General features: G+C 43.8%; 1 protein-coding gene across 4 annotated transcripts in view; it reads right to left on the bottom strand.

Moving 5' to 3' along the window:
- Window positions 1-23674, bottom strand: part of PIR (pirin) — a 28999-nt gene extending 5325 nt beyond the window's left edge. Inside the window, exons 1-9 of one of the 4 annotated variants that reach the window (XM_053387172.1) lie at window positions 23393-23673; window positions 23173-23227; window positions 22667-22804; window positions 20025-20117; window positions 17564-17647; window positions 16043-16249; window positions 7449-7533; window positions 1124-1168; window positions 146-228 (exon numbers count right to left, since the gene is read on the bottom strand). In XM_053387172.1, coding sequence (XP_053243147.1) covers window positions 146-228; window positions 1124-1168; window positions 7449-7533; window positions 16043-16249; window positions 17564-17647; window positions 20025-20117; window positions 22667-22759 — 690 coding nt within the window. In that variant the 5' untranslated portion in view covers window positions 22760-22804; window positions 23173-23227; window positions 23393-23673. Of the gene's footprint in view, window positions 1-145; window positions 229-1123; window positions 1169-7448; window positions 7534-16042; window positions 16250-17563; window positions 17648-20024; window positions 20118-22666; window positions 22805-23172 lie in introns of all 4 variants that reach the window. The other 3 variants (XR_008330270.1, XM_053387171.1, XM_053387173.1) reach the window with 3 other exon arrangements.
- Between the last annotated feature and the right edge of the window lie 3262 nt (window positions 23675-26936).

Here is a 26936-nt window from a genome sequence, read left to right as displayed (position 1 = left end):
TCTGTTAACAGTTTAATTGGGGTTTCTTGCTAAGGCGGTTTATTTGGGATTCATTCTGACCCAGTTTACTATCGTTAAAACCTACTGAAAGCATTCTGGGGGTGAGAGTGATGTTTTGGAGCCAGACAGATTAGTTGCAGAATACCTTGTTTTCAAACTGAATACAGTCTCCATCGTCCAGCACAGCAGTGTGGTGCGGTTCTATTTTTTGTTGAGCATCAGAAGGACCTGGAAAATGGTGGGTTTTTTCAAGAAGTGATTGTGCTAACATTTCCATATAGGTACTGGCTAATTCACACTGTTTCCGAAACATATCTGAATAATTAAACCTTTCATGAAAATTTCCAAGCAGACAGCTGATCACAGAATAACTTAACTGCAAGGTAAGATTTACGATGCCCAAGCATGCAATGCTATAACCATTTACCTGATTAAGCCTCACTGAATTTGATGGGTCTTCCCTCCAAATATAGGATTGTTCTATAAGAGGCATTTTACAGTTCTCCCTGCAATATCTGTTTTCTACTTTGAAATAAATGCTTCAGCTGAGATGGCTCAGCCAGAGCAGGAGACTTTTAATTTCAGGGTTGTGAGTTCAAGCCCCACATGGGGTAAAAGATCCCTGCATTGCAGGGGGTTGGTCTAGATGACCCTCACGGTCCCTTCCGACTCTGATTCTGTCAAAGGATATCTAGCATCACTATGGTCCTCTGAAGATCACCGCTTCATTACCCAACAAACAAAGCTTTCTCCAACCTGCCACAACTAAGGCGGCTCATTTGCGCCACGAGGACCCTCAACAAGGGTCAACCACAGATTTATTGTTTATAGATAGGTGGGCTCACAGGCAGAGCAGCAATCTCTAGGAAATACTGTGCAGAGACCATAGTAGGCTTTATAGAGCAACCCAGTGTCATAAACCAATAGGAAGCCACCTACTAATCTTTAAAGGCAGCAATTTTTACAGAGCTAGCAAATGCTGCCTGTTTGACATTTACAGCAGTCTGAATACCATTTCACCCCTAAAAAAAGATCGTACTAGCTTTTGAAAATAAAAAATGGTTCTCAAAAACAGAAGCAGTTTCCAGTAATCAAAACATGGTGGAGTCAACAAGCAACTTACCAACATATACATTACCAAAGAGCGTGTAAATAAACGCTGTCCAACCTGAAATGTAAAAGAGCAAAATACTGTGAGATACATAGAAAGTTTAAACATATGTAGGCCGGTATTAGGCCATGCAAAGTTGTAATTTGCAAGGTATAGGTGTAACTCTATCCATGTGTAAAGGTTCCATTTTTAAAACCGTATTTTACTTATTTTCAGATGTAACATAACTAATGAAACAACATTATTACCAACCTCCCACACCTCCCCAAAGTAGAGAGACATGCACTACAGCAAAATACATTGAACTTTCCAGTGTATTCATTAACTGTTCAGTTTAACAATAGGATAAATAATTAAGTTATTCCATTTTAAGAGGCTTACTGGGAGGCAACTTTTTAATAATTTTTTAAATTACATTTTCTATTTTACAATCTCAAATAAACATTTTACAAACTTTAAAATATCCAATGTCTACCCTTCTTCTCTTCCCATTGTTGATTTTACATCCCTGCATATTTTACTATAACCATTCAAATCAGCTTTCCACGTTTACATCCATCAAAAATTATTTACTCTGTTGAATTTATCTTAATGCTGCCAGCGTTTTCAGCTGTATATTTCAGCTGAATACTCTCCATATATTCAATAAATGTTTTCCAGTCTTCTTTAAATGCATGTTCTTCTTGCTCTCTTGTTCTATGTGTTAAATCTGCAAGTTGTGCATATTCTGTCAACTTAAGTTGCCAATCCTCTTTAGTTGGAGCCTCACTCACTTTCCATTTTTCACCTAACAAAACACAGGCCGCAGTTGTTGCACACATAAATACCCTTTTCTGACACCTGGGAATTTCCGTATGGGTTATCCCCAACAAAAACGACTCTGGTTGTTTTTTGGATTTTTTGGAAAGTAGTTTTAAACATTTTTTTTCAATTCATTATAAATCATTTCCCAATATGCTTTTACCTTTTTATACTGGAAGGCAATTTAAGACCTGTAGGTCACCTCTAGCCCACCAAGGCCTCTCCAACAGGCTGATTAGCCTTTTACTACTGTTCATTTATCCTTCAGCTGCAGTTCTGTGGATGTTGTTGTTGTTTAGTCGTTTAGTATTGTCCGACTCTTCGTGACCCCATGGACCAGAACACGCCAGTCACTCCTGTCTTCCACTGCCTCCCGCAGTTTGGTCAAACTCATGCTGGTAGCTTCGAGAACACTATCCAATCATCTCGTCCTCCGTCGTCCCCTTCTCCTTGTGCCCTCTATCTTTCCCAACATCAGGGTCTTTCCCAGGGAGTCTTCTCTTCTCATGAGGTGGCCAAAGTATTGGAGCCTCCGCTTCAGGATCTGTCCTTCCAGTGAGCACTCAGGGCTGATTTCCTTAAGAATGGAGAGGTTTGATCTTCCTGCAGTCCATGGGACTCTCAAGAGTCTCCTCCAGCACCATAATTCAAAAGCATCAATTCTTCAGATAGGAGACACAAAATGGACCTTTTCTTGGGAAAGGCATTTAACTGGTGGGCCCAGTCCATTGTTTGGTGGTTTGCTGCTTCTTAGCCCAGTTGTAAATATTTTTTGCTCAGATGGAAATCCTACTTGGTTTGAAGGGAATTGTTTGCTTAAAAAGTACACAATGATGCAGCCACCAGAACGCCAGCTAGATGAAATCCTTATTTGCTAAATTTGACCACCAGCTCTGTTTCTTCCAAGCTGAATGCCTAGCATTTTGACATGGATGAAAAAAAATATTGCCATGTAACCTGATTAAAACTCTGTTCTCTTTATCCCAGTTGGCACCTGTATTGGGTCTGAATTGATTTTACCTATGCACTGCTGCTTTAAACGGCTTTTTAAAACATATAATCATTTAATTGTTTTTACATATACAACTGTTCTACCTGCTTCATAAATGTTTTATTATATTGTCAATTGCTTTGGGATGCCTCATGGGAAACAATTCAAAACATAAATAAGCAGTGCTCATCTTTTCGTTAAAACGTTACTGCTCAGTCTGCAACAGTTAGTAAATGTGTTCTTTTAAATGCAGATGCACCTCTGAAATAACGACATGGATTTCAGCCACAGCAATTCTATTTTCAAGGTTATATCCTTCTCATTCTCTGGGCACATATCCCAGAACAAGCAGCAAGCCCCATCATTTTGACATGAAAATCCCGACACATTAAACTCCAGTTAAAGGACCACAATTTTTCTCCATAAATAGACATAGATTGGAAGGTAGCCTTAAAAAATCTAATTTTGCGGCTATATAGTTATGCTTAAGACTTCTTCAGAAGTTAAACAGTGGGCCGATAACTGATTTTGTGACATGGATAGATTGTACAGCAGCCATTCCAAACGAGTCCCCTTTATTTCTCTGCTTTTTGGGGTGAGTGGTGATACTTATATACTTAAAACCTCCTACACAAGCACCCAGAGGCTCAGAGGAACACCAGGATTTGCAGGAGTACAAGAAACAAAACAAAAACATGTTAACACACAAAGGAGGCAAACTCCCTTCCAAAGGCCGAAACACAACTGCATACATGTGCAGGGCCTGCCTGATTCATCCATGTCTGTTGCCATAAAAAATATGTTGGACGTAGGGCTTACGTGATAAGTTTCCATTGCCCAGGCTCCTGGCTGTATCTGCTAGGAGGACAATGAGTTTGGGGCGAGGGGAGAGGAGGAGGAGGAGGAGGAGGAGAAGAGGAGGAGGCAGAGGCAGCGGCGGAGGAGTTGTTTGGATTTGATATCCTGCTTTATCACTACTGAAAGGAGTCTCAAAGAGGCTAACATTCTCTTTTACCTTCCTCCCCCACAACAAACACTCTGTGAGGTGAGTGGGGCTGAGAGACTTCAGAGAAGTGTGACTGGCCCAAGGTCACCCAGCAGCTGCATGTGGAGGAGCGGAGACGCAAACCCGGTTCACCAGATTATGAGTCCACCGCTCTTAACCACTACACCACACTGGCTCAGAGGGAAGGGAAAAGATTAACAAGATGAGGGGAAGCAGACCCAGCAGATTAGAAGTTGATGGTGAAAAATTATGAAAGCAAAAACTGGGTCAGAAGAAAGTGAACAAACTATGAGCAAGAAAATTATGCAGCTGAGAGCAAGAAGCAGGAGAGAGAAAGGAAGGGAGGAAGGCTGATGGAAAAACCAAGAATGACTTGAAAGTGAGGCGGAAGGTGAAGAAGCAAATCAGTGAACACGGGATAGGAACAGATGTGGAGAGAGAGGGGAATTTCATGGTAACTGACACAACAAAACAAGAGTGTGGGACAGGGAAGGAATGCAAAATGGAGGCACAGCAAGAATGGCAGAGTGGGAAGCCTAGGAAGGTGGAGCTGTCTGCAGCACTAAACCCAATCATTAACCCACACAATGTTTTGTTTCAGGCCCCCACTTGCCCATCAAAGATTCCTAAGGAAGACTGCTGAATTCAGTTAGAACTCTAGCTTGCATCGGAAAACACCAACTGATCTGATCTGAGATGACCCACTGGAGCCACAGAATACCAAGCTGGCTTGTTTTCACTAATCATAGTTAAGATTAACCACAGTTGACGGTTTCGGCTGATATGCTAAATTGTAGTAAAACTAAAGCAGAAGCAGAAACTTCTGATCTCTCCTTGTGACTGCACTGAAGAAGAGTAAAGGGAAAACATGGGAGCTTAGCAGGGCAGACGTCTTCTAGCACATTAAGGACTATGTTGTCTCTGAAATACAGAATGACACAACCTTCAGTTCACGTTTCCTGGATCTAACAACAATTTGCATCCAGGAAACCATGACCCATTGGTCTTCTCCATTCCAGCAGGTGTCTATAATGCACACTATATGGTCTCCTCTAAGACCCAGTACTCCTGCTCACCAACCTTGGCCTAGAATCTTTTAGCCTTAGCAATAGCTCTCTCAGGCTATTGATGATCCATGATGGGTTATGCGCTCCCTCGACTCGGCTTCTCCTCTTCCATCTTCCCTCAAGGCAACACACATTATCTTAAGCAGGAAGTGGGGAAGGCACTGCTCTCTATAGTTCTCTCGCTTCCGCTAATCCCCTCAGGAACTAATGGTCCCTTGTTTGCTGATAGTCTGTAGCAAGGGATTGTGATCTCTTTATGCTCATCATATACCTCTTCAAAAGAAACCAGCTCTATAAATATCTAAGAGAAAAGCCTGTAATTCTCCTGCCCTTCTTAAATCTTCAGCAGCCTTTTAGAAGTGTTAAAAGTGATTTACTTGAACTCAGGATATAGTTCAAAAGATAGCAAATGAGTATTTATTGATATATTTATGTGTCAACTCCTTAACTGTTCAGTGGTTATTAGTATATTGCTTTAAAAGGCTAGAGTTTCCATAAATTTGTTTACATACAAAACACAAATGTGTAGAAACAAACATCCGTCTCTCACAGAAATGGCTGAAAAATCTTATGGAGCGAATTTGCAGCTAATTCTTTGCCCATTACCTAACAGACAAACATGTGTGGCAAATGCCAAGGAATTTTGCAACTCCAGATCCTGAGCTCATTTAACAGCAACTATAAAAAAAATACCTTGGCAATCTTTATTCAAATGAGCCTTACCAAAGTCAGGATAGCATATGTAGCAAGATAAGTGTGTGCACAAGTTTTTTGGATCCAAATTCAGATTCTTTGCAACTGAGGCAGAGCATTTACAATACATAAAAATCTTACTGACTGGCCTCAGTATCTAGCCAGCAGCCATCTGTTTTCTGCAAGAACTGGGGCTGAACTACAGTGTTCATGGGATTGGATTGTCTGCCATTCTGTCTTTAAATGAAATGCAGCCACAAGAGGCTACCAATCTGATTAGAGCAAGGGAAATGTGCATTTTTCATTCTCCCCACCTCACCCCAATTTCCCCAATCAGCTGCCCCTAAAGGGTATTGTACTTTTTACCTCACTTGGCAAGCCACAGTTTGAGAATATAATTTAGACTGGGAAAATGGCATGATGGAGAGAAAAGGTAAAAAAAAAATCTCCCATTATCCAACTGCTCTAATCGAATTGGAATGTACTAATGGCTGCATTAATAAAAGCAGGTCACAGATTTCCCACATACCAAACACTTTGACCCTAAATCAGTGGAACACATATTTTTTCTACAAGAATGGAAGTGAAGCCATTACCTTGTGAAAGAGCTACTGGGCAATGTGCGTAGTCACAGGCCCAGAGCATTTGCCTATTTCACTATCATCCTACTCACACAGTCCTCCTTTCCTTACATGATTCAAAATGCCCAAAGCAAAGGGTGTTGCTGTCCTTGTTGCCCTGCCTCCTCGGCTTCTGCCCCCGTCATGCGGCCCAGCGGCCCTCTACACATTAGAGGAAATGGGGGGCCTACTCTATGTCTGGAGGCTCCCCGCACAATTCAGAAACCAGAAACCACACAGGGAGAGCAGGCTGCTGGCTTCAGACCTCACCCCACAGAAATCTGTGGGGCTGCTGGAAATGGGACAGGGAGGGCGGGGCCAGCAGCTGCATCTCATGGAGGGCATGAGATGGTGACCACGTGATGGAAAAATGACTGAACAGGGCTTATGGATATTCCTGGAGGGAAGCCACACGCCATACGCACCAGCACAACAGACGTCTGTGTGCACAACAGAGATTTCTCTCCTGTCCTCTTCAGTCCCTGCACCCAACCTCCAAATTGGCTCCAGAGGGTTGGGGATGATCAAAAGCAGATTTTAAAAGTGCGCAGAGGGAGGCGAGAGACCAGAGGCCCTGCTGCACCAGTGAGATTACAGCACTGTAGCTATTAAGTCTTTCAAGTGTGACTATGTACCTATTGGGACGCGGGTGGAGCTGTGGGTTAAAACCACAGAGCCTAGGACATGCCGATTAGAAGGTCGGCGGTTCGAATCCCCATGACGGGGTGAGCTCCCGTTGCTCAGTCCCTGCTCCTGCCAACCTAGCAGTTCAAAAGCACGTCAAAGTCCAAGTAGATAAATAGGTACTGCTCTGGCAGGAAGGTAAACGGCATTTCCGTGCACTGCTCTGGTTCGCCAGAAGCGGCTTAGTCATGCTGGCCACATGACCCGGAAGCTGTATGCCGGCTCCCTCGGCCAATAAAGCGAGATGAGCGCCGCAACCCCAGAGTCGGCCATGACTGGACCTAATGGTCAGGTGTCCCTTTACCTTTATGTACCTATTGGGCCATACCTCTGACGTGACTTGGCAATCCATGTGGAAAAAAGGTGCTATGTACAGAACAGACCTTCAGATATTTCGCTGCACACAACCAAAAATGGGAATGGAAGTTAAGCCCACGCTAAGAAGGAAGATGAAGATGAAGGAAATGTTTCCTACCTTTGGGAACAGCCTGGGTGTGTTTCGCTCCTTTGTCTAACTTGAAATCCAGATACAGCGTCGGAGTGCGGGTATACACCTTAGACTGAACAGCAACAAGGAAAATTTACATCTCAGGAGGAAGAAAATGGGCTGGCAGCATAAAACACATCAGAACAAAGAGGGAGTTCACCAGCAGTGCATTTCAATGGAGGATAAGGCTATCAATTGTAACTTCATGATGACTAAACACTACCTCTAGAACAGTAGCAATCCTATACATGCCTCCTCCGAAATAACTGTCTGCCACTGAGTTAATTTAATGCAAGGGCCTGTAGATTGTACATATTTATATATATTTTAGGCTGCACTCTTCAAACAATTATAATCTGCGTCAGCACAACTGTTCAAAAGAATATTTGAGAGGCTCTTTTGAGGCTAGCCACAAACCCTAAAGAAATTGCATGGAGTCAGAACAAACAAATAGTAAGGAAGTAAAAACAAAAAAGGGATGGATATTTACATTCAAGAACTGGAAAGAAGGCAGAGGAGCTTTTTGGGGGGGGGTGAAAGGCTAACTCAACTCTGAATAAGGAGACCTCCTGCTGGCCTCAGTTCTGAAATTCGAAATTCCCACTCCCACCCCGAATCCAAGGAGGTAGCATAGAAAAGTGTAATGTATGAGCAAGATTCACAGCCTCCCATTCAACTAGACACCATATTCAGACTGTTGCCTTAATAAAAATTGTCTCCAGGGGAGACAAAAAATTGCATGAGCAAGGCCTCCAAATGCTCGTGTGTTATTTTCCCCACATGGTTGCAACAACAAGATATTTGAATCCCGAAATGCATAGCCCTTGCATATGTGGTGGGCAGATCGGAAATAGTGCAGGCTGCCTGTGACTTTCAAAGTTGTGTAGAAGACAGAATTTCAACTTGCCATTGCAAACTAAGCTTGCTGAAATTCCCTCTTCTAAACTTCTATGAAAAGAACAGGAGGCCTCTCTTCTTTAGTAATAAATAATAATAATAAGAAGAAGAATTTGTTATTTATACTTTGCCCATCTGGCTGGGTTTCCCCAACCACTCTGGGCGGCTCCCAACAGAATATTAAAAACACGATAAAATATCAAACATTAAAAACTTCCCTAAACAGGGCTGCCTTAGATGTCTTCTAAAAGTCAGGTTGTTGTTTATTTCCTTAACATCGGATGGGAGGGCGTTCTACCACTACTGAGAAGGCCCTCTGCCTGCTTCCCTGTAACCTCACATCTCGCAATGAGGGAACCGCCATAAGGCCCTCAACGCTGGACCTCAGTGTCCGGGCTGAACGATGGGGGTGGAGATGCTCCTTCATGTATACTGGACCGAGGCCGTTTAGGGCTTTAAAGGTCAGCACCAACACTTTGAATTGTGCTCGGAAATGTGCTGGGAGACAATGTAGGTCTTTCAGCATCAGTGGCTACCTTGCCTGCATTTAACGTAGAACTGTGGCTCTCCAGATGTGGCTGAACTTCAACTCCCATCAGACTCAGGCAACAAGGGCAACCATTAGGACTGATGGGAGCTGGAGTCCAATTACATTGGGATGGCCACAGATTTTCCATCACTGACCTAGAAGCTGAGAAGCCAAGTACTGTGAAGTCTCAAGGAAATGCTGAAGAATCGTAAAGCAGAGAAAGAGTCTTTATATGGATAAATAGCACTGATTAAACCATTTTTAGGCTGGGTGGGCGCAGTTCTGCACCATACATGTTTGTACTTCAGCAGACTTTATCGTACCATCTTATTACTCCTATTGGAACAGGTTCAGGTATGAACATTTCTCTCGGTCCATATGACAAACATGGCATTTTCTCCTGACTGTTCTCTTTCTGATAAAGATCTGCAGGATTTGGAGAGCACTTCGTTTAGTTCTCCTGCAGATACGTTTTTAAAGATTTGCTTTGCTGTCAAGCTCGTGGCTTAATGAAGAGAGACTTCTAAACAGAGAAGGGGGAAATAAAGGAATACTCAGTGTGATAGCTCTGAAAAAAAGCAAAAGCCATTCTACGGATTATTAGGAAAGAGACTGAATATAGAATTGCCAGCATTTTGAATGTGGCCTAAAGTTCAGGTCACTCTATTTCAAAAAGACATTGAAAAGCTGGAAAACTAGAATTGGAAGAGAGCAATCAACTTAATTGGGGAATATACGAAAGGAAGTACTTTTTCACCCAAATTATAGAATTGGCTGCCATAAAATGCAATGATAGTCAATAGTTTATCTAATCCAGTTTTAAACTTGTCACACTCATGAAAGATAAATAAACTAATGGCTATTAACCCCATTGTAACTGCAGAACCAATAAGCAATGCAATTAATTTTAACATTTTAAAATATTATGTGGAAATATTATACTTTTGTGTGTGCAAGTCAGTCCTATGGGGCATGTCTTGAGAAAATGAATTTTCTCTAAACAAATTTAATAGGCAAAGGGAGCACAAAGCTATTTCTTTCTCTGTCTTTGCCAGTGTTTTAGTAACCTAATCCTCCAAACCCACACAGACTCCATGGGGCTCAGCAGGGATACTAGGGATTAATTTAGCAAAGAGTAACCTCTCACCCCTGGAGGTGTCCCTTTCGGGTAAGACCTGCATTGCAATCATGGACTAATGCAAGAGGTCTTCAGACATTGTGGTCAGCATTTTTTAAATGAGACACGAGAACTGAGATATATTCTAACACAATGTAAACAAAATCTAGAAATCTCTCTGCTCTACAATCATCTTTACAACTCATAATTTCCATGTAATTCACACTATTATGGTGTGCCTGATACCAACAGCCATTTCTTATATGACAAGAATGTAAGATCAGCCCTGCTAGGGCACACTTAAGGTCTTTCTAGCCAGTTCTCCCAGTGGTCAACCTGTTGCCTGCAGGAAGCCCACAAGGAAATGAGAGCAAAAGACCTCTCCTGCTTGTTGTCCTCAGAAATTGGATTTCAGAGACATTCCACCTCCAATTCTGGAGCTAATACAGCTATCTTGGCTAGTAGCCACCGACAACCTTATTCCGCATGAATCTGTCTAATCTCCTTTTAATGTTGTCCAAGCTGGCTGCCATCGGTACATCTTGTGACAGCATAGTTTAGGTATGTGCTGTGTGACGTCCTTCCTCTTATCTACACCGAATCTTCCAACTATCACCTTTATTGGATGCCCCAATTCTGGGCTTACGAGAGAGGAAGGACATCCTCTCGCAATCCTCTTTGCTACATTTTCCCAATGAATTTCCTACACTGCCATCACTCAGATGCCAGGGATTTTGATTATAAGAATTGGTAAAAAGCCCTTTATAACTCCGTGCACAGACATGCCCTAAAGGCATCAGGTGAAAAGTAAAGTAAAGAAACACAAACTGCATTCTCCAATGATGATTGCTTCCAATTATTTTACAAGATCTCCCAAGACCTCTCCTGCTTGTTGAACCTGCCCTGTGAACCTATACTAAACAACAGTTCATACAACCCAAATCCATGTTGCCTTCTCGTTAGAAAAAGGAATGGCTATTCTTAAAATAAGACACAGGAAAACCAGTTCCCCTCAAACATGAAATTTCAAGCAGCGGTGTCATGTACCAGAGTCAACGTACAAATTGCAATCTTGGGTCAGGAAATGAATCAGAAGTGGAAATGCATCATGTTGAATTTTTAAAAGGGTGCCTTCCGGAAGGCAAAAAGAGGCATTAAATCAAAAATGCCTTTTAAAACAGCACTGCAAAGTACTTATGGAAAGATTTGAAGCCACATGTTGAAAGAATTTATGACTACTTTGGTATGCAAACCCCACTTTGGCTCATCTTGCATACATTTTTTTTCCGTTATTCGTGGTAATAAGGCACCAGCATTAAAATGGTTCAACAAAGCATCTTCAACACGCAGAAAGAGAATTTATGACCTATCTGAAGGTGGTGGGTTTTTCTGTCTGTTATACCTGCACTAGAAAGGGCAGCAACTTCCCCTTGGTATGGTCACCATTTCATTAGGCCATACAGCTTACATGTGGCATTGATTTGTCTTCGTAATGAATAGCACGTTTGCTAATAAAAACAATGGGAGGAATGCTAGAAGGTGATAAAATTAAAGACATGCAATTGGAAAAGCTTCAGAAAAGTATGCAATGTGAAGTCATCCCTTGAGTTTGCAAACAACATTTACTGTAACTGCAGGCATTATCTTCTTTTTAAAATGAGGGATATATGCATATGGTTAGAACTTGTTGCATAGCAGTAGCTGGGCAACGAGCCATGCTTACTAATATTACTCAGTCTGTATTCACAGACTTATAGAAGGGACCCCCAAGGTGCATCTAGTCCAGCCCCCCTACAATGCAAAAATTACAGCTAAAGAATTCCACACAAGTCTAAGTAGGTATTACAATGAAAACGAGTAGCTCAAAATATGACCCTGTGATGATCGTAAACATAATTGCTGCTATATTCAGTGTTAACATTTGTGCAGAGGGCGTTTGTGCCGGTGGCAATGCGGTGATGAAGCTTCTGAAGTTAATTGGCTGAACTGGTGAGACAATGTGAAATATTCCTATTGGTGAAGCACTAGAAACTGGAGTAACGAGCAGCAGCTGCCTCTCTTTCACAATGGAAGCAGCTTCTAAAATCACTGTTAAAGGTGGAAAGCGAAGTAGAGATTCTTTCATTCCTCCATCAGAGCTAATGTGTAAAGATAGACCATGATGCCTACCTTATGCCCCTAGTTTATCTGCCATCAGAGTATAATATTTCTGCCATGCCAAATCCTATCTGTCAACGCTGTGTTGGCAGAGTTTTGGGTATATCCTATCCCAAGCACTTACATCATGCCTGCACAACTGGCTAACCCACCAAGCCAAACACAGCCCATCATCTATCATTGTGGCTCAGCAGTGGCTTGATAAGACTTTTTTAGCTTATCTGTTTGAGACTATAAAAGGCAACTAATAACAACAAACCCCACACGGCTCATGGATTGTGTGCAGTCTGATGGATCACAAAATTGAGCACAATGAATTAGTTCTTGTGGCAACAATGCTTTCAGTATAGGCTCATTAAACACATGGAAAACGCTACAAATAGTATTTAACATGCACAAAGCAGCTTAAGTATTTCCTTTATGGGTGTTATTTACCCCAGGAACTGACAAATACTGATCTAATACAGTGGTACCTCTGGTTATGAACTTAATTCGTTCTGGAGGTCCATTCTTAACCTGAAACTGTTCTTAACCTGAGGTACCACTTTAGGTAATGGGGCCTCCCGCTGCCGCCGTGCTGCCAGTGCGCAATTTCTGTTCTCATCCTGAGGTAAAGTTCTTATCCGAAGGTACTACTTCTAGGTTAGCGGAGTCTGTAACCAAAAGTGTTTGTTTTTTCTAAAGTCCAAGTGCTCACCCAGGGGGTCTCTGTTTTAATTGGCTCCTCACCCAGTTCACGCAGCTACAGCAGCCGTTCCCAGAATTCATTGCTGCTGGACATGCCCATGAGCATCTAAAGCCAAGTGCTGACATCCTAGGTGGGCATGCTGAGTCTGCAGAAATTTTCATCCAAGTAGGCATCCGCCACCCCTCTGCATCTGAAACTTTGTACCAAACTTCTGATCAACTGCCTCCACCCAGAAGTAGGGCATCGTCCAGCTGTCAAACTGCCAATGGTAGGTTGCAAATAGGATGCAGATTGTTTCAGTGCTTTAGGTTTTCAAATAGCCAAAGCTTTCATTTCCTCATGAAACTTTTTCGAGTTCTTCCACCTGGAAAACTTTCAGCAATTGTTTAAGCAATGAAAAATGCAGTGCAGGTAATAAATGTAAAAACAGAGTGATGTGTCTCTCTGGTATAGCGTGTCTACATAAATTATTTTAATGCACCACAGAATGTGTGTATTTTCTTCATCTTGCCAGGTAATATCAGACTGATAAATCGGCTATGCTCCTCCTAGACGTACCAGACTAGGCTTTGAAAATTGTGGTCTAGGAGGAATCTGGCCCGATGGGTGCATTTTACACAGCTTCAGCCACAGAAATAGAGCAACACCTAAGAAGCTGTGCTGTTAACTGTTGGGACAACCTTGGCCAACCTCTTCAGATACGAGGCTGAATTACTGGGAAATAAAAATTATACAGGCTCTGAAGTGGGTGGCTGATTAAAAAAGGATGCCTTGTGGGAGGAGAAACCAGATTATACATTATTATTTTATTTGTACCCTGCCCATCTGACTGCGTTGCCATATACAATCACATAATAAAACATTAAAAACTTCCCTATACGGGTCTACCTTCAGGTGTCTTCTAAAGGTTGTATAGTTACAACCTTGACATCTGAAGAGATGGCGTTCCGCAGGGTAGGCCCTCTGCCTGCTTCCCTGTAACCTCACTTCTCACAGTGGGGGAACTGCCAGTTCCATGGCGAAAGGTTTTAAGGATACAGGAAAACATAGGTCTACTGGGCCAGACCATTGACTCTAGGTTGGTGGTTCTCTAGGGTTTCAAGACAGGGGAAGTTAGCAACCCTAACCTGAAGTGCCGGTCATTGAGCAAAGCAGATGGCCCTTCCCCACATTGAATCTCCCACTCTAGCCTTGCTTTGACAATGTTCTTCCTAGAATTCTCACCAAATGCCACAACTGAAATGAGAAATAAGGCTGAGCGGCCTCTAAGCTAACAGTGGGCTATGGAGGAATTCCTGGGCAAGACAGCCCATCTGCTACTCTGCTTCTGCACAGGCTCAGTTAATAAAACAAAGAAGTGGAATGTAGAGGCAGAGCCCAGGGGTCAGGGGTCAGCTCCGAAAGTGTGGGGTGGGCTTAAGTGTTCTGTGTGGGGCCAGCTGGAACTGGCTGAGCAAGCTGTGCGGCTTGTTTTCCCTCTGTAACCTTTCCTGATTGGAAGTGGCTGTTGGTTCACTGCAAGAACAAAGGCGTCCGGCTTCCTTTGCGAGCCACATTCCAGTATATCACCAAGGCATGCCTCAACAGTATATAGGATGAGACTCGCTCACTTATTTTATGTGCTTCTAGATGGGCCACAGCAAGGCAGCTTGTTAAAAAGAAGGGAAAAAACCCCAATAAAATGCTTGCTTGAAATACCAAGATTACGACCCTTGAGACTCAACCTCCTCCGACAAGGCCCCCGCTCCTTTTCTCCCTTACCGTAAGAACAAACCACGGCTTGACTATACAGGCACTGCTTCCTGAAAGTGAGATGCTATTAATAATAATTCATATATCTCACAGCATCTCACTGACAGTAAAAACACTTTCCAGAAAGGTAAGCAAAAGGGATGATATCCCATACAATTACATCCTCTTAAAACTAAAGGCTCAGTCATTCAGATCCCTACAAATGGCAGATGTAGCACGACTGGCCTGCTTGTTTTCCACTTGTCTGACCCTGAGGGGTTACATAATTAACTAGCTGAAACATGTAACTTCAGTGAATTGGAATTTTAAGCATATGACAGGTTGAGGGGAAACATGCAGCCAAAAAACATTTGCTAAAGACACTGACAGTCTCCACCCCCATCGTTCTCCCCAGACGCTGTGGTCCAGCTCTGAGGGCCTTCTAGTGGTTCCCTCACTGTGATAAGTGAGGTAACAGGGAACCAGGCTGTGGGCCTTCTCGGTAGTGGTGCCCGCCCTGTGGAACGCCCTCCCATCAGATGTCAAGGAAATAAACAACTACCTGACTTTTAGAAGACATCTAAGGCAGCCCTGTTTAGAGAAGTTTTAAATGTTTGATGTTTTATCGTGTTTTTAATATTCTGTTGGGAGCTGCCCAGAGTGGATGGGGAAACCCAGCCAGATGGGCAGGGTATAAATAATAAAGTTATTGTTATTATTATCTAGCATAAGTCCTGGATAGTCACCCCCAACCTGGTGCTCTCCTGTGGTCATTGGACTCCAACTCCCATCACCCCAAACCATTGGCCATACTGGCTAGGACTGATGGGCCTTGTAGTCCAAAATGTCATGTGGTTGGGGAAGGTTGTACTGTACACATCTCTTTGTGGTAGTAGGGCTCCATTGAAGGAGTACCGTGTGGGAATTGCCCTCAAATCGCCATCGTGAGCAATGTGGCTTTCTTTCCAGCTAGCGGCTCTGTTCAGGAGGAGGAGGAGGGAGAGCACCGCTTCCTCCACCACTGAGCTGGCTGCAGGCCTTTCATGCAAACAAATCTAAGCACATAGGTCACAGAGTTTCTTTGCATGCAGATCCTTTTGTATATAAGGGCTCTTTCCATTCCACTTTTTCCTTGCCAACAGATTAGCTTTCCAAGGAAGTACAGCAGTGTGGACTCCTTCCCCAATAGCATGTGGACTACATAAACACAAGGAGTACACAGTAACTTGCCCTGTAATCTTACTGCTCCTTATCAGAGAAGGAAAAGTCACTCACAAACACCCTCAATTCGCCCTGCTGTGGCTTTACCTTCCTCTCCCCCCTCCTGAAGGTATAGTTAAGACAAGGGACTCACTTTTTAAAAGGCTGCAGGTTGAATTAAGCCATAAGATAACTATCAGAACTGTTCAGGTTTTTTTAAAAAAGAGCCCTCTTTTCGCTAGTTTGTCAGCAAATGTATTTACCTTTACGCCCAGTGCCTCTCCTGAAATGACGGACACACTCACGCCGTTCTGTGAAGGCTTGGGGACTTCTTCCTTTTTGAGTTCTTGGTATTGGGGTTCAATCATTTTCTCAGAGCTTCTCAGGTTGACCCAAAGCTGCAGGCCGTGGGCTGGCTCCTTGGTGCAAGGCATCTCTGCATGGAGAATGCCACGGCCGGCTGTCATCCACTATATACCAAAAGGTAAAGGAGAAGGTGAGAGAATTGAAACATTTTGCTTTGCAGAAGCTGAAGTGAAGCATCAACTCAATTCCTAGTCCCGTCCCCCCAAACTGCACACATAGTCCAGTGTTTTGATCAAAGCTGGCAACTCCACCTTGCATAATTTAGCCAAAGCAGAACAAGATGCAAAAATACAGGTCTAATAATTTGTTATGCTATTAGCTAAAAATAATCCATGAGTTTTAAGCACTTAGGAAACAAAAAGTTCCACGGCGGATTGTGGTATGATGGGAATTGACCCAGAATGTAAATATCCTAGGGCTTCAATAATCCTATGCACGCTTACCTGGGAGTAAGGCCCCATTGAACTTCATGGGGCGTATGTCTAAATCAAGGTTTCCCAAGCTTGGGTCTCCAGCTCTTTTTTGGACTGCAACTCCCATCATCCCTAGCTAGCAGGACCCGCAGTGAGGGATGGTGGGAATTGTAGTCCAAAAACAGCTGGAGAGTCAAGCTTGGGAAACCCTGGTCTAAATAGACATGCATAGGGTTGCATTAAAGGTCTTTAGAAATGTTGTATTAGAATGAATTGGATTTGGAACCTTTAACATCATCTGTAACAGGAATAGGCTAACCTGTGACTCCCCTCCCCAGATGTTGCTAAAGTCTAACCAGACTTCCCCAATGACTAAGGATGGGGGGGTTGTCACAGGTTAACTACCCCTGTCTACAGTATCGGTCTCCACTCTTTTCAGATCTAGGTCCCATCTTCAATCCCAAACTGAAGCCACTTTAATCCTTTTTCTGTTTAGGATGACCAAATGCAGTGGAAGTTTATACAGAAGAGGATGTTTGGGCTGGGTAGGAAAAACCGCATCTCACAAAACTCCCTCTTCTGCAAACAATTCAAGGCAGGGGAGCTCTCCTCTCCTCCCGGATACCTAAATATCTCCCCAACCTCATCTCTTTTAAACAAACTTAACAGAGTGGTGGTACCACCACTGTAACCCATCTCAAACTGGGATGCAGGGAATCCTGAAGTCCAATGGTTTGCCCCAGGAGTGAGGACACTCCAGATGTTGTTGTACCACAAACTCCCATCATCCCTGACCCATTGGCCATGGGGGGCTGCTGGCAATCCGAGTGCCAACAAAATCTGGATGGGCGGAGATGTCACAGGCTCCTCATTACAGAAATCAGTGTACTAGGAAGACGACGGGGGGGGGGGGGGAAATACATTGCAAAACTTCCAGTCTTCAAAACCAATTTCAAAGTGAAAGGGCAAGACAGGGCAACCTCCGTTCTCATCACTTCAGCTTACCTGCAGATCTCCTGGATTCAGTCTACCTGCGTGGCCACAGAAGTCTTCATGGGCCATGGAGCCGCCTGCCAGTAAGTACGTTACCTGAGAAAGATAAGATTTAAAGCATCAGGGAAGCCCAAGCTCACAGCAGGCTTTATAGTCTCATCTGACAATCATGAAGGCATTTGTTCCAAAGGAGTTTGTAGTCCGAAGCCCAGTGAACTGTAATCTAAATGACATTGTTTCTTTCCAAAGCCTTATGAGACTTACAATAACATTTCCAGTAAAAATACAGCTTAAAACAAGCAAACAAAAACAACAACAAACCCACAGAGCAAATAAATATTGGGTATAATTCAGCCAGTTAACATTTTAGAATCTTATTGATTTAAACAGAAGAGTTAGACAGATTGTTAATGTTTTCCCACTGAAATCAATGGCACTACACTGTACTGTATTGATCCCCATGGTATCTTGTGGTACCCCAAAGACAGAGACATTCTGTTTTTAATTTAAACTAGATATCGTAGAATGATATCCTGCATACTTATTGTACAAACTAAAAGCAACACTGGGAAGGGGGGAGGCATAGATGAGGGGCACTGAAAGCGAATAAAATGAATGTACTTTAAGGGACAAATCACGCTGCTAGTGAAAGAATGAACGAGAAAAATAGGTGTGATTTTCCCACAAATATTTACTTGGACTGTATTCCTACACAGTCACACTGGTGAAATCCCAATAAATTCCTGGGTGGTTTTCATTTTTTTTTACTTTTGTGTACCTATAAAGGTATTCCCTATTACCCACTGGATTTGATAATGTGTCATTCGCTTAAAAAGCAGGTAATCTTTAAAGAGATTTTCCCTGCAAGTCTCGCGTTCACTAAGAAGTCATTTTGCCCTGCACAAACTCATCCTTACCTCTACTGCTACTGAGCAGTGCCGCCTGCTGGCGGGATGTAAGAAATGTTCCACAATCTGTCACAGCAAAAGCATTAAGAAGAGTCTGGCATGACCTTAAAGATGAGCAAGTCTTTTTGTAGCATAGCCTTTTTCAGACTCCAGATCACACAGTCTGGCCATAGTAAAACTGCTAAGCCTTTAAGTTGCTCCAGTGGGAAGGTAAACGTTTCCGTGCACTGCTCTGGTTTGCCAGAAGTGGCTCAGTCATGCTGGCCACATGACCCGGAAGCTGTACGCCAGCTCCCTCGGCAAATAAAGCGAGATGAGCGCCGCAACCCCAGAGTCGGCCATGACTGGACCTAATGGTCAGGGGTCCCTTTACCTTTTATTCAGGGAAACCTCACTAAGCGCTGTACATAATAACGTTTGCAACAGGAAGCATCCATTAAAACTTTAGAATAAGACAGCAAAGACAAGGACTAGGTACACACCATGTATTTAAAGCACATGCCCTCCCCCAAAGAATCCTGGCAAAGAATCCTGGCAAATGTTTGCAAAGGGTTCTGGGAATAGTAGTTCTGTGAAGGGTAAACTACAGTTCCCAGGAGTCTCTGGGGGGAACCATGTGCTTGAAATGTAGGACGTTAATTGTATTTTACTGATTTTCCACTGTAATAATAATAAAGACGGTAAACAGGAATACAGTCTACCATAATTGCATGCGCATCTGTGGGAGAGGCCATAGCGCTGGGTTCTCAACAGAAAAGGCATAAAAGGGTGCAGCATTTTTATGAAATTTCTTGCCAGACGGAGCTTTCATGTGTTTAGCTAGCCTTTCCATTAATGTGACTTGTCCACACCTTTTGTCTCCATAGCGAGATAATCAGACTTTTCTGGTTTGGGGCTATGAGTTGCCGTGCCGCTAATAAAAGAAAGAGAATTAGTTCATTGTAAAGATGATATCTCTGTTCGTTCAAAGCAAGGTGCTTCTTGAATAGCCCAGGCTTTCCGAGAGGGCAATGTAGGCCACTTCAACTGGAATATAGGAATGAGAGACAGTGGGCAGCCTCTGTGGGCTCTTCTGTTTTCTCTCTCTCCTCTCCGCAGGGGAAGAGATCTCACAGAACCAGCCAAACAAACAACGCTTTAATGAGTCTCATGTGAGGCCTGTCATGGGTTGAGGCCCAAGTCAGCTGGCCTCAGGAACATAGCAAGCTGCCTTCTACAGAATCAGATCGCTGGTCCAGCTAGCTTAGTACAGTAGTACCTCTGGATGCGAATGGGATCCGTTCCGGAGCCCCGTTTGCATCCTGAAGCGAGCGCAACCCATCTCCGCGTGTCTGCAGGTCACAATTTGCCGCTTGTCGTTTTGAGCTTCTGTGCATGCAGCAAAACCCAGAAGTAACTCACTTGGGGACTGAAACCCGGAAGTAAATGCCATTGGGGACTGAACCTGCTACCTTCTGTATGCAAACCAGAGGCTCTTTCCCTTGAGCTGTGGCCCATTTCCAAACTATGTACTATAGCAATGGTAAAAACCGGCAGACATAAGCAAGCACCCCTTAATAACTTACAGTCTCAAAACCTCGGTGAGGGTGATCAGGAAATCCAGCCGGTTTTCCTCCTTTGAACTCGTCAAGCAGCAGAAACGGATCCAGATTTTTCAACTGAAAATTAAAACAGCAAGAATTTTACAAAGTTTTTTTTTTTTAAGTGACTTGCTTGAGAGAGACCATGTACAACTGAACTTGTGTGGTCCTGTTCTCCAAGTCACACCCACTTGATGAGGATGAAAGTGCTTTTTAGGAAAGCTGTCAAGGCTTTTGGGGCAAGCCTCTCACCCTGACTCAGTGCCAACTCTTGTTCTGACATGCCCCCATGCTTAATCCGTGCTAGTATTTTATTGTTATTGGTGTCATTTTAGTGATAATTTATTTTACTCAGATCGCAAGCTCCTATGCAGCAGTGGAACACAAAGATGTTGGACACAGTGGGTTTACATTGTCATAAAATGCTAAATAATAATGATAGGCAGAGTTTGGGGCATAGCACGAGGGTCTTAGGTTGCAATCAAAACCCTACCAGAATTCAACAAGTTTTATGTCTAAGTAAACATGGAAGTTTATGTCAGTATACTATGCTTGCTCAAGTCAGTCCTGCCCCCAATTCTCCAAAGAAGTGACATTAAATTAAACTCTCCCACTGAAGTCAATGGAGAATGTGAAATGATTGCACCCATTCCCTCTATAGCCCCACCCATAGGAGACCACCTATAGGCACTCAAGGCACACCACTGATGTTCACAGCCTTAGCAAGGGGACACCAAATTCATCTATCAAGGAACACAGCATGGGGTTACCTTACTCCACCTACAGCCCCCAGGTAAGCATCTCAGGAGAAAGATGCTTTGCTCAAACCATCTAACAGCAGCTCCAGGTAAAGGGTATGAAATTGCAGAGTGGGAAGATTCTCTGCCTCAAAACCAAGCTACAAACTTGGAGGAAAGTCAAGTGTGTTGTAGTGGTTAGTGTGCTGATCTACGCCCTGGGAGGATAGGGTTCAAATCTCCCACAGCCATGGAAGCTCACTGGGTTTATCTGGGGCCAGTCACTCACTCTCAGCCTAGCCTACCTCGCAGGGTTGTTCTGTTCAGAATTCAATTCAAGTTAACTGGTAAAGAATTTGGGAACTACCGACATAATTGCCAGAAGGGGAGAGTATCCATGCTGTTAAAGGACCCCTGACAGTTAAGTCCAGTCACAGACTAGTCTGGGGTCGCGGTGCTCATCTCGCTTTACAGGCCAAGGGAGCCAGCGTTTGTCCGTAGACAGTTTTTCCAGGTCATGTGGTCAACATGACTAAGCCGCTTCTGGCACAACAGAATACCAAAACCAGAGCAGCGCATGGAAACGCCGTTTACCTTCCTAAAGGAGCAGTACCTATTTATCTACTTGCACTTTGGGCATGCTTTTGAACTGCTAGGTTGGCAGGAGCTGGGACCAAGCAATGGCAGCTCACTCTGTAGCGGGGATTTGAACCGCCGACCTTCTGACTGACAAGCCCGAGAGGCTCAGTGGTTTAAACCACAGCGCCACCGCACCTCATGTCTTTCAAGTTATCAGTGGACCGTGGAGATGACAGTATATAGAAAATAATCTGTTTTACACAGGGATGGCTAATCCTTTTTTGGGCCTGAGGTGCCACACACTTGCATGAGCATGCAGATCACCTAAGGCAGAGGCTATGGCTCTCCTCTGCTCATTATTGATCTGATGACAAGGAGGGTGTGGTCTTTGTATGCTAGGTGGAGAGGTTTAAATCTACATTAAAAAAAACACAACATTTTTGCTGCCACTGTGAAACCTAGTAGGATTTGAGGGAGGTGGGGATAAAAATAAGCTGGGGGGGGGCTTATCAGGTCCCCGACTTAGCCACCCCTGTGTTACACTCCCCATCAAACACCCTAGCATACATACACCAATAGCAAGGTACTTAAAGACCCAAGGTACAAATTTGTGCCTACTAGTTTACTATTATTTAATGGACTTGTATCCCACCTTTCTTCTACAAGGAGCTCAAGGTGGCGTACATGGTTCATCTGCCCCTCCTCATTCAATCCCCACAACAACCTTGTGAGGTAGGTTAGGCTGAGAGGCTGTGACTGGCCCAAGGTCACCCAATGAGTTTAATTGCCAAATGGGCATTTGAACCCTCTAAGGCCGTGGTTCCCAATGTGGGGCACATGACCCACAGTGGAGCAATCTGATTTTTAAAGGGGGCAATTCGAGAATGAGTTATTAACAGTTTATGGCCTTTTAGGCTTCCTCGACATTTATAGTTCACTTTTTGAATTATAAGAATTATATGTCACGGGGAGGGGGCATCAGGATTTTAGAGATGCTTAGGTGGGGCATGGCCAAAAAAAAGGTTGGGTACCACTGCTCTAAGGCAAGTTTTTAAATATCGAGAGAGAGAGAGAGAGAGAGAGAGTGTAAAAGAGGAAGGGAAAGGGATAGGCAATGAGGGAAGGGGGTGACACAAAATATCTGGAGCTCAGGTACCCTTAGCCACCCCTTAACCACATAGGCGTGACAATTTTGGATGACCAGGAGCTGGCTAGGTTGATGGGAGTTTTAGTCCCAAATGACTGGTGGGCCCCAAGTTGGCCAAGGCTGCATTAGGGCATCATGTGAAACAGAAACAACCAGCGCCTTACCTCAGGCCTCCCAATGCTTCTGCGAACCCGAGCGCCAACTCCTTCCGCCTGTTCCCTGCTCAGCACCGTTTTGACAACTTTCCTCGCAGCCATCCTTGGGGAAACAGCACCAAGTCCTAAAAAGAAACCTCACACCACCTGCCCAAAAGAAGACGTGCATCTTAAATAGCGTCCAGCCACAATCTCTCTCTCTGGGCCGGAAGGCATCAGTCAGGCAAAGGGGCGACACGCTCCCTTTAGCAAATGGACTTTCTTTTCAACTAGTCAATGGTTTTAAGCTGGCAATCCTATGCACTTTACCTAAAGAGCTAGCCCTACGGAACTCACCGAGGCTTACCCCTGAGGAGGACATGCATAGGATCGCACAGTTTCTTTGCTCCCCCTTGCAAATATGCCCATCAGAAGTTTGCTTTGCTTTCTTAATTCCCTCCCTCCCACATATAAAGTGACCTTTATCATGGTCCCGCAGCTGTTCCCTTTTTTCTTCTTCACTATCGGCTCCCTACCTTCTCCCCGATCTGAGATGGGCAAACCCGGCAGAAAACGCTGCTTGCTGAAGTGCTGGGGAAAAGAGCAAGTTCGGTATGACTCAGCAAATCACTAGACTTTCTTTTTTACAAAAACATAACGTGTAAAGCAAACAAACAGGAGGGCCGGATACAGCAAATACAATAGCGCTAAGGGCGTGGGCGAATTGCATAAAGCTGCGAGTCGAAGCAGACTCACAGTGCAGGTTTACTCAAGTGCAAACCCCGCTGAGTTCCAACGGGGCTTACTCCCGGGTAAGCGGTGCATCGGATCCCGGCAGCTCCGATGGGACTAAGTGACATTTACTCCCCAGGAACGAGAGAGGCGTTTGGGATTCCGCTCCAAAGGCGGCGCTCGAGTCCACCTGCCACCGCGATCATTATAAAGCGCAAATATTATTATGCAAAGGAAGGATCGCCCTTTCCAAAGGATAGGAACGCCCGGACAAAGTGCTCCCGCCCATTTCTAAAATTGGCTATGCCCCGCCCCTTATTGTCCAAACGAGCAGGGCAGCCACCCTATCGGCTTTTAGGAGGCGGGACCTCCGAGAGCCCTTTTGTAAACAAGGAAAGGCGAGGCGTGTTTGTGATTCCCTCCGTTGCCCGGGAGGCATTTCCGGTCTGGAAATTAATCCCCGCCTTCCTCCCGGCGCACAGCTGGGTTGCATAAAGGAGACATGCACCAGAAGAAGGGATCTGGCAGGATCGGATCCAGTCGCACGCAGCACAAACGCAGTCCCAAGGCGTAGGGGTGGGGTGGTGGGCAGCAGCAGCGCAGTGGTCACGCATTTGTTTTGCGTGCAGACTGTCCCAGGTGCGACCCCTAGTTTTTCCAGCAAGGGCTGGGGAAAGTCTAGGTGGGGAGCCTTGAGGTGGGGGCCACAAGGATTTTCCTGGCCCCAGACACAGAGGCACAAGTTCGCATGTACACTTTGCTCTCTGGAAATTGGAGCTCTCTTTGGGATGCAGGGCTCCAAAGCAAAATGGTGGGCTGCAAAGCCATTAGAAAAATTCCTGGTACAGTAGATAGAATATTGACAGGCGAAGCTTTTGCTGCAATTGCGTTTTCCAGCTAGGGGAGGCTAACCCTATTTAATGGCTTCCTTCCACACAGTTGTCAAAGATGCAAGAGTCCTGCACTCCCAACGGTGTCCACCGTAAACCATGTAGATGACTCAGATTTAAGAGTAGAAACAACATAGTTGGGGAATATTTTTAGAAGATATACATGTATGTATGTATAGATGAACATCCGTAACTGTAAATGAATTACATTCACAGGCAAAATCAGGTGATAAATAAAAACAAAGCTACAAAAGGAAGTATTTTCCCTGCCCTCGGTGGTTTGGTTGCTGTGTTCTATTCCTGATATTTTGCACCAAAAGGCAGACAAACCAGTTTTATTATCTCAGTAATCAACAGTCAATTGTTGTTGGGTCAGTCAATAACCCAGCCTAACATACCTTGCTGCCATTAACCATAGTTTTTCTTTTTTTAAATTATACTTTTCAGATTTATACATTACACTAATTTTACAATCATTTTAACATTTCAAAACTTGACTTCCTTCCCCCTCTTTCTGCGTTTCCTTAAATTTATTTTTAATATCTCCTACATGTCCAAATTAACTTAATTTGGCTCATTTAGTCATCTACTTTAAATACATACTCTTATGAAACTGCAGGGTATTACAATAATCCTGCCAATGTTCTTATCTGTTTTACTATTTATCTGTAAAATATGTAAAAAATGGTTCAACAAACCATTTCCATTCTTTTATTTTTTAAAAAGTTTGTTATCTCGATTTCTTATTCTTCCAGTAGCTGTAATTAACCATAGTGGTGCATCTCTGTACAGTGGTACCTCTGGTTGCGGACGGGATCCGTTCCGGAGGCCCGTTCGCAACATGAGCAGAACGCAACTCACGCCTGCGCGTGCGCAGGTTGCGATTCGCCGCTTCTGCGCATGCACATGACGTTATTTTGCGCATCTGGGCATGCACGAGTGACGAAACCTGGAAGTAACCCTTTCCAAGTACTTCTGGGTCGCCATGGGACACAACCTGAAAACGCGCAACCTGAAGCAAACGTAACATGAGGTATGACTGTACTATCAAAGATCAGGCCAGTCCGGGGAACAACAGGCAGCCAGGTAGGCCTACACTTGACATGGGCCTTGTAGGGCTAAGGGGGACAGAGTTTCCTGCACGTTTGAGTTTATACCTTTATTCTAACAAGACTGCTGCCCTGGGCCGCAGACAAGATCTGCATGGGCCTGTCAAGTACTATGCCTTTTGGGGGGGGGTCCCCACTCCCCACCCCCGGTCCGCATTCCCCACCCCCGGTCTGCAAATTAGTACAGCTCCAACCTTAATCTGGTTTGATTACTGCAAACCTACACCCACTTTATCTTATTTGGGAGTAATCGCCATTAAACACAAATATTTGCTTCTGAATAGGTATGTATACCATAACACTGTAAGTTAACAATGCGGTGACTTCTTAATGAGTGCCTGGAGTGCATGCAGCATGCCTTCACCTCTGCAAAGTTTTCACATTTTACATTTGCCATGGGGTGAGATTTTTTCAACATCCGCATACTTCCTTTTTTTTTAAGAATATTTATTAAATTTTCCAATTTTTTAAACAAACAAACAAACAAAACAAACAGAAACATTAAACACAGACATAAAATTCATAAACCATACTTTTAAATAACAAATTTCTCAGACCTCCTCATACTTCTCCTTCTTGTATCCCAATTAAGATTATTTGTTCAGCAAATCCTTCATTTAAAGCATTACAGCTTATACCTTATTTTTCAAACCCTTTCTTTTCCCCATCTATGTTCTTATATATTATTGCAGCTAGAAACCTCTCAGTTTCAATCCAACACCATCTAGCTTTCTTAAATTTTACAATGTTTCTGTAAATAGTCCTTAAATTTTTTCCAATCTTCTTCAGCCGACTCTTCTCCCTGGTCACGGATTCTGCTCGTCAATTCTGCCAGTCCCATACAGTCGATCATTTTCATCTGCCATTCTTCCAGAGTGGGTAGATCTTGCGTCTTCCAATACTTTGCGATGAGTATCCTTGCTGCTGTTGTAGCATACATAAAAAAAGTTCTGTCCTTCTTTGGCACCACTTGGCCGACCATGCCCAAGAGAAAGGCCTCTGGTTTCTCAACATCCGCATACTTCCTGTGTAGTAGTATTTGTGCAAAATTACTTTTGTTATAATGAAGGCTGAAGCCTTATCTTTGCCAGGGAATCGTTTGCCTGCGTCCCCAGGGCCGAAGAGAGAGCAAAAAGCACCAGGAAAGATTCTTCTTTGGAGAAAAAAAGTTTTATTGAAATCTGTGCACAGAGGTGGCCAGTGGGATCGTTCCCAAAAGACTGGCCCCTAGATACAAATAAACAAGCATCTTTATACCTGAGAGTCTGCCCATCTCTTCCCACCTCTTCAAATTCTCCAATCAGCTAGCAAGGTTAAGCTTATTTCCTTATATGGCATATGGCTAGCTAAACGCCCCTCCTTCCCTTGTTCGTGTGTTCTTCTCTTGCGTTACTGCAGCAAAGAGCATGTGCAGAGAGTAGTTCCTGGTTTGCAGAGCTCAAGTAATTGCAAAGAGGAAGTAGCTCACAGCTTGCAATTGCGGTTTTTGCTAGCTGCTTAACCACAAAAGCAGAAGTTAGCTTAGGTGCAGATAGTATTGAGATTAACCCTTTCAATTCCCTCCTCTTC

The sequence above is a fragment of the Podarcis raffonei genome, chromosome 4 (assembly GCF_027172205.1).
Source record: "Podarcis raffonei isolate rPodRaf1 chromosome 4, rPodRaf1.pri, whole genome shotgun sequence".
NCBI lineage: Eukaryota > Metazoa > Chordata > Lepidosauria > Squamata > Lacertidae > Podarcis > Podarcis raffonei.
The sequence above is the reverse complement of the archived record's forward strand: the minus strand, read 5'-3'. Positions and strand labels throughout refer to the sequence as shown.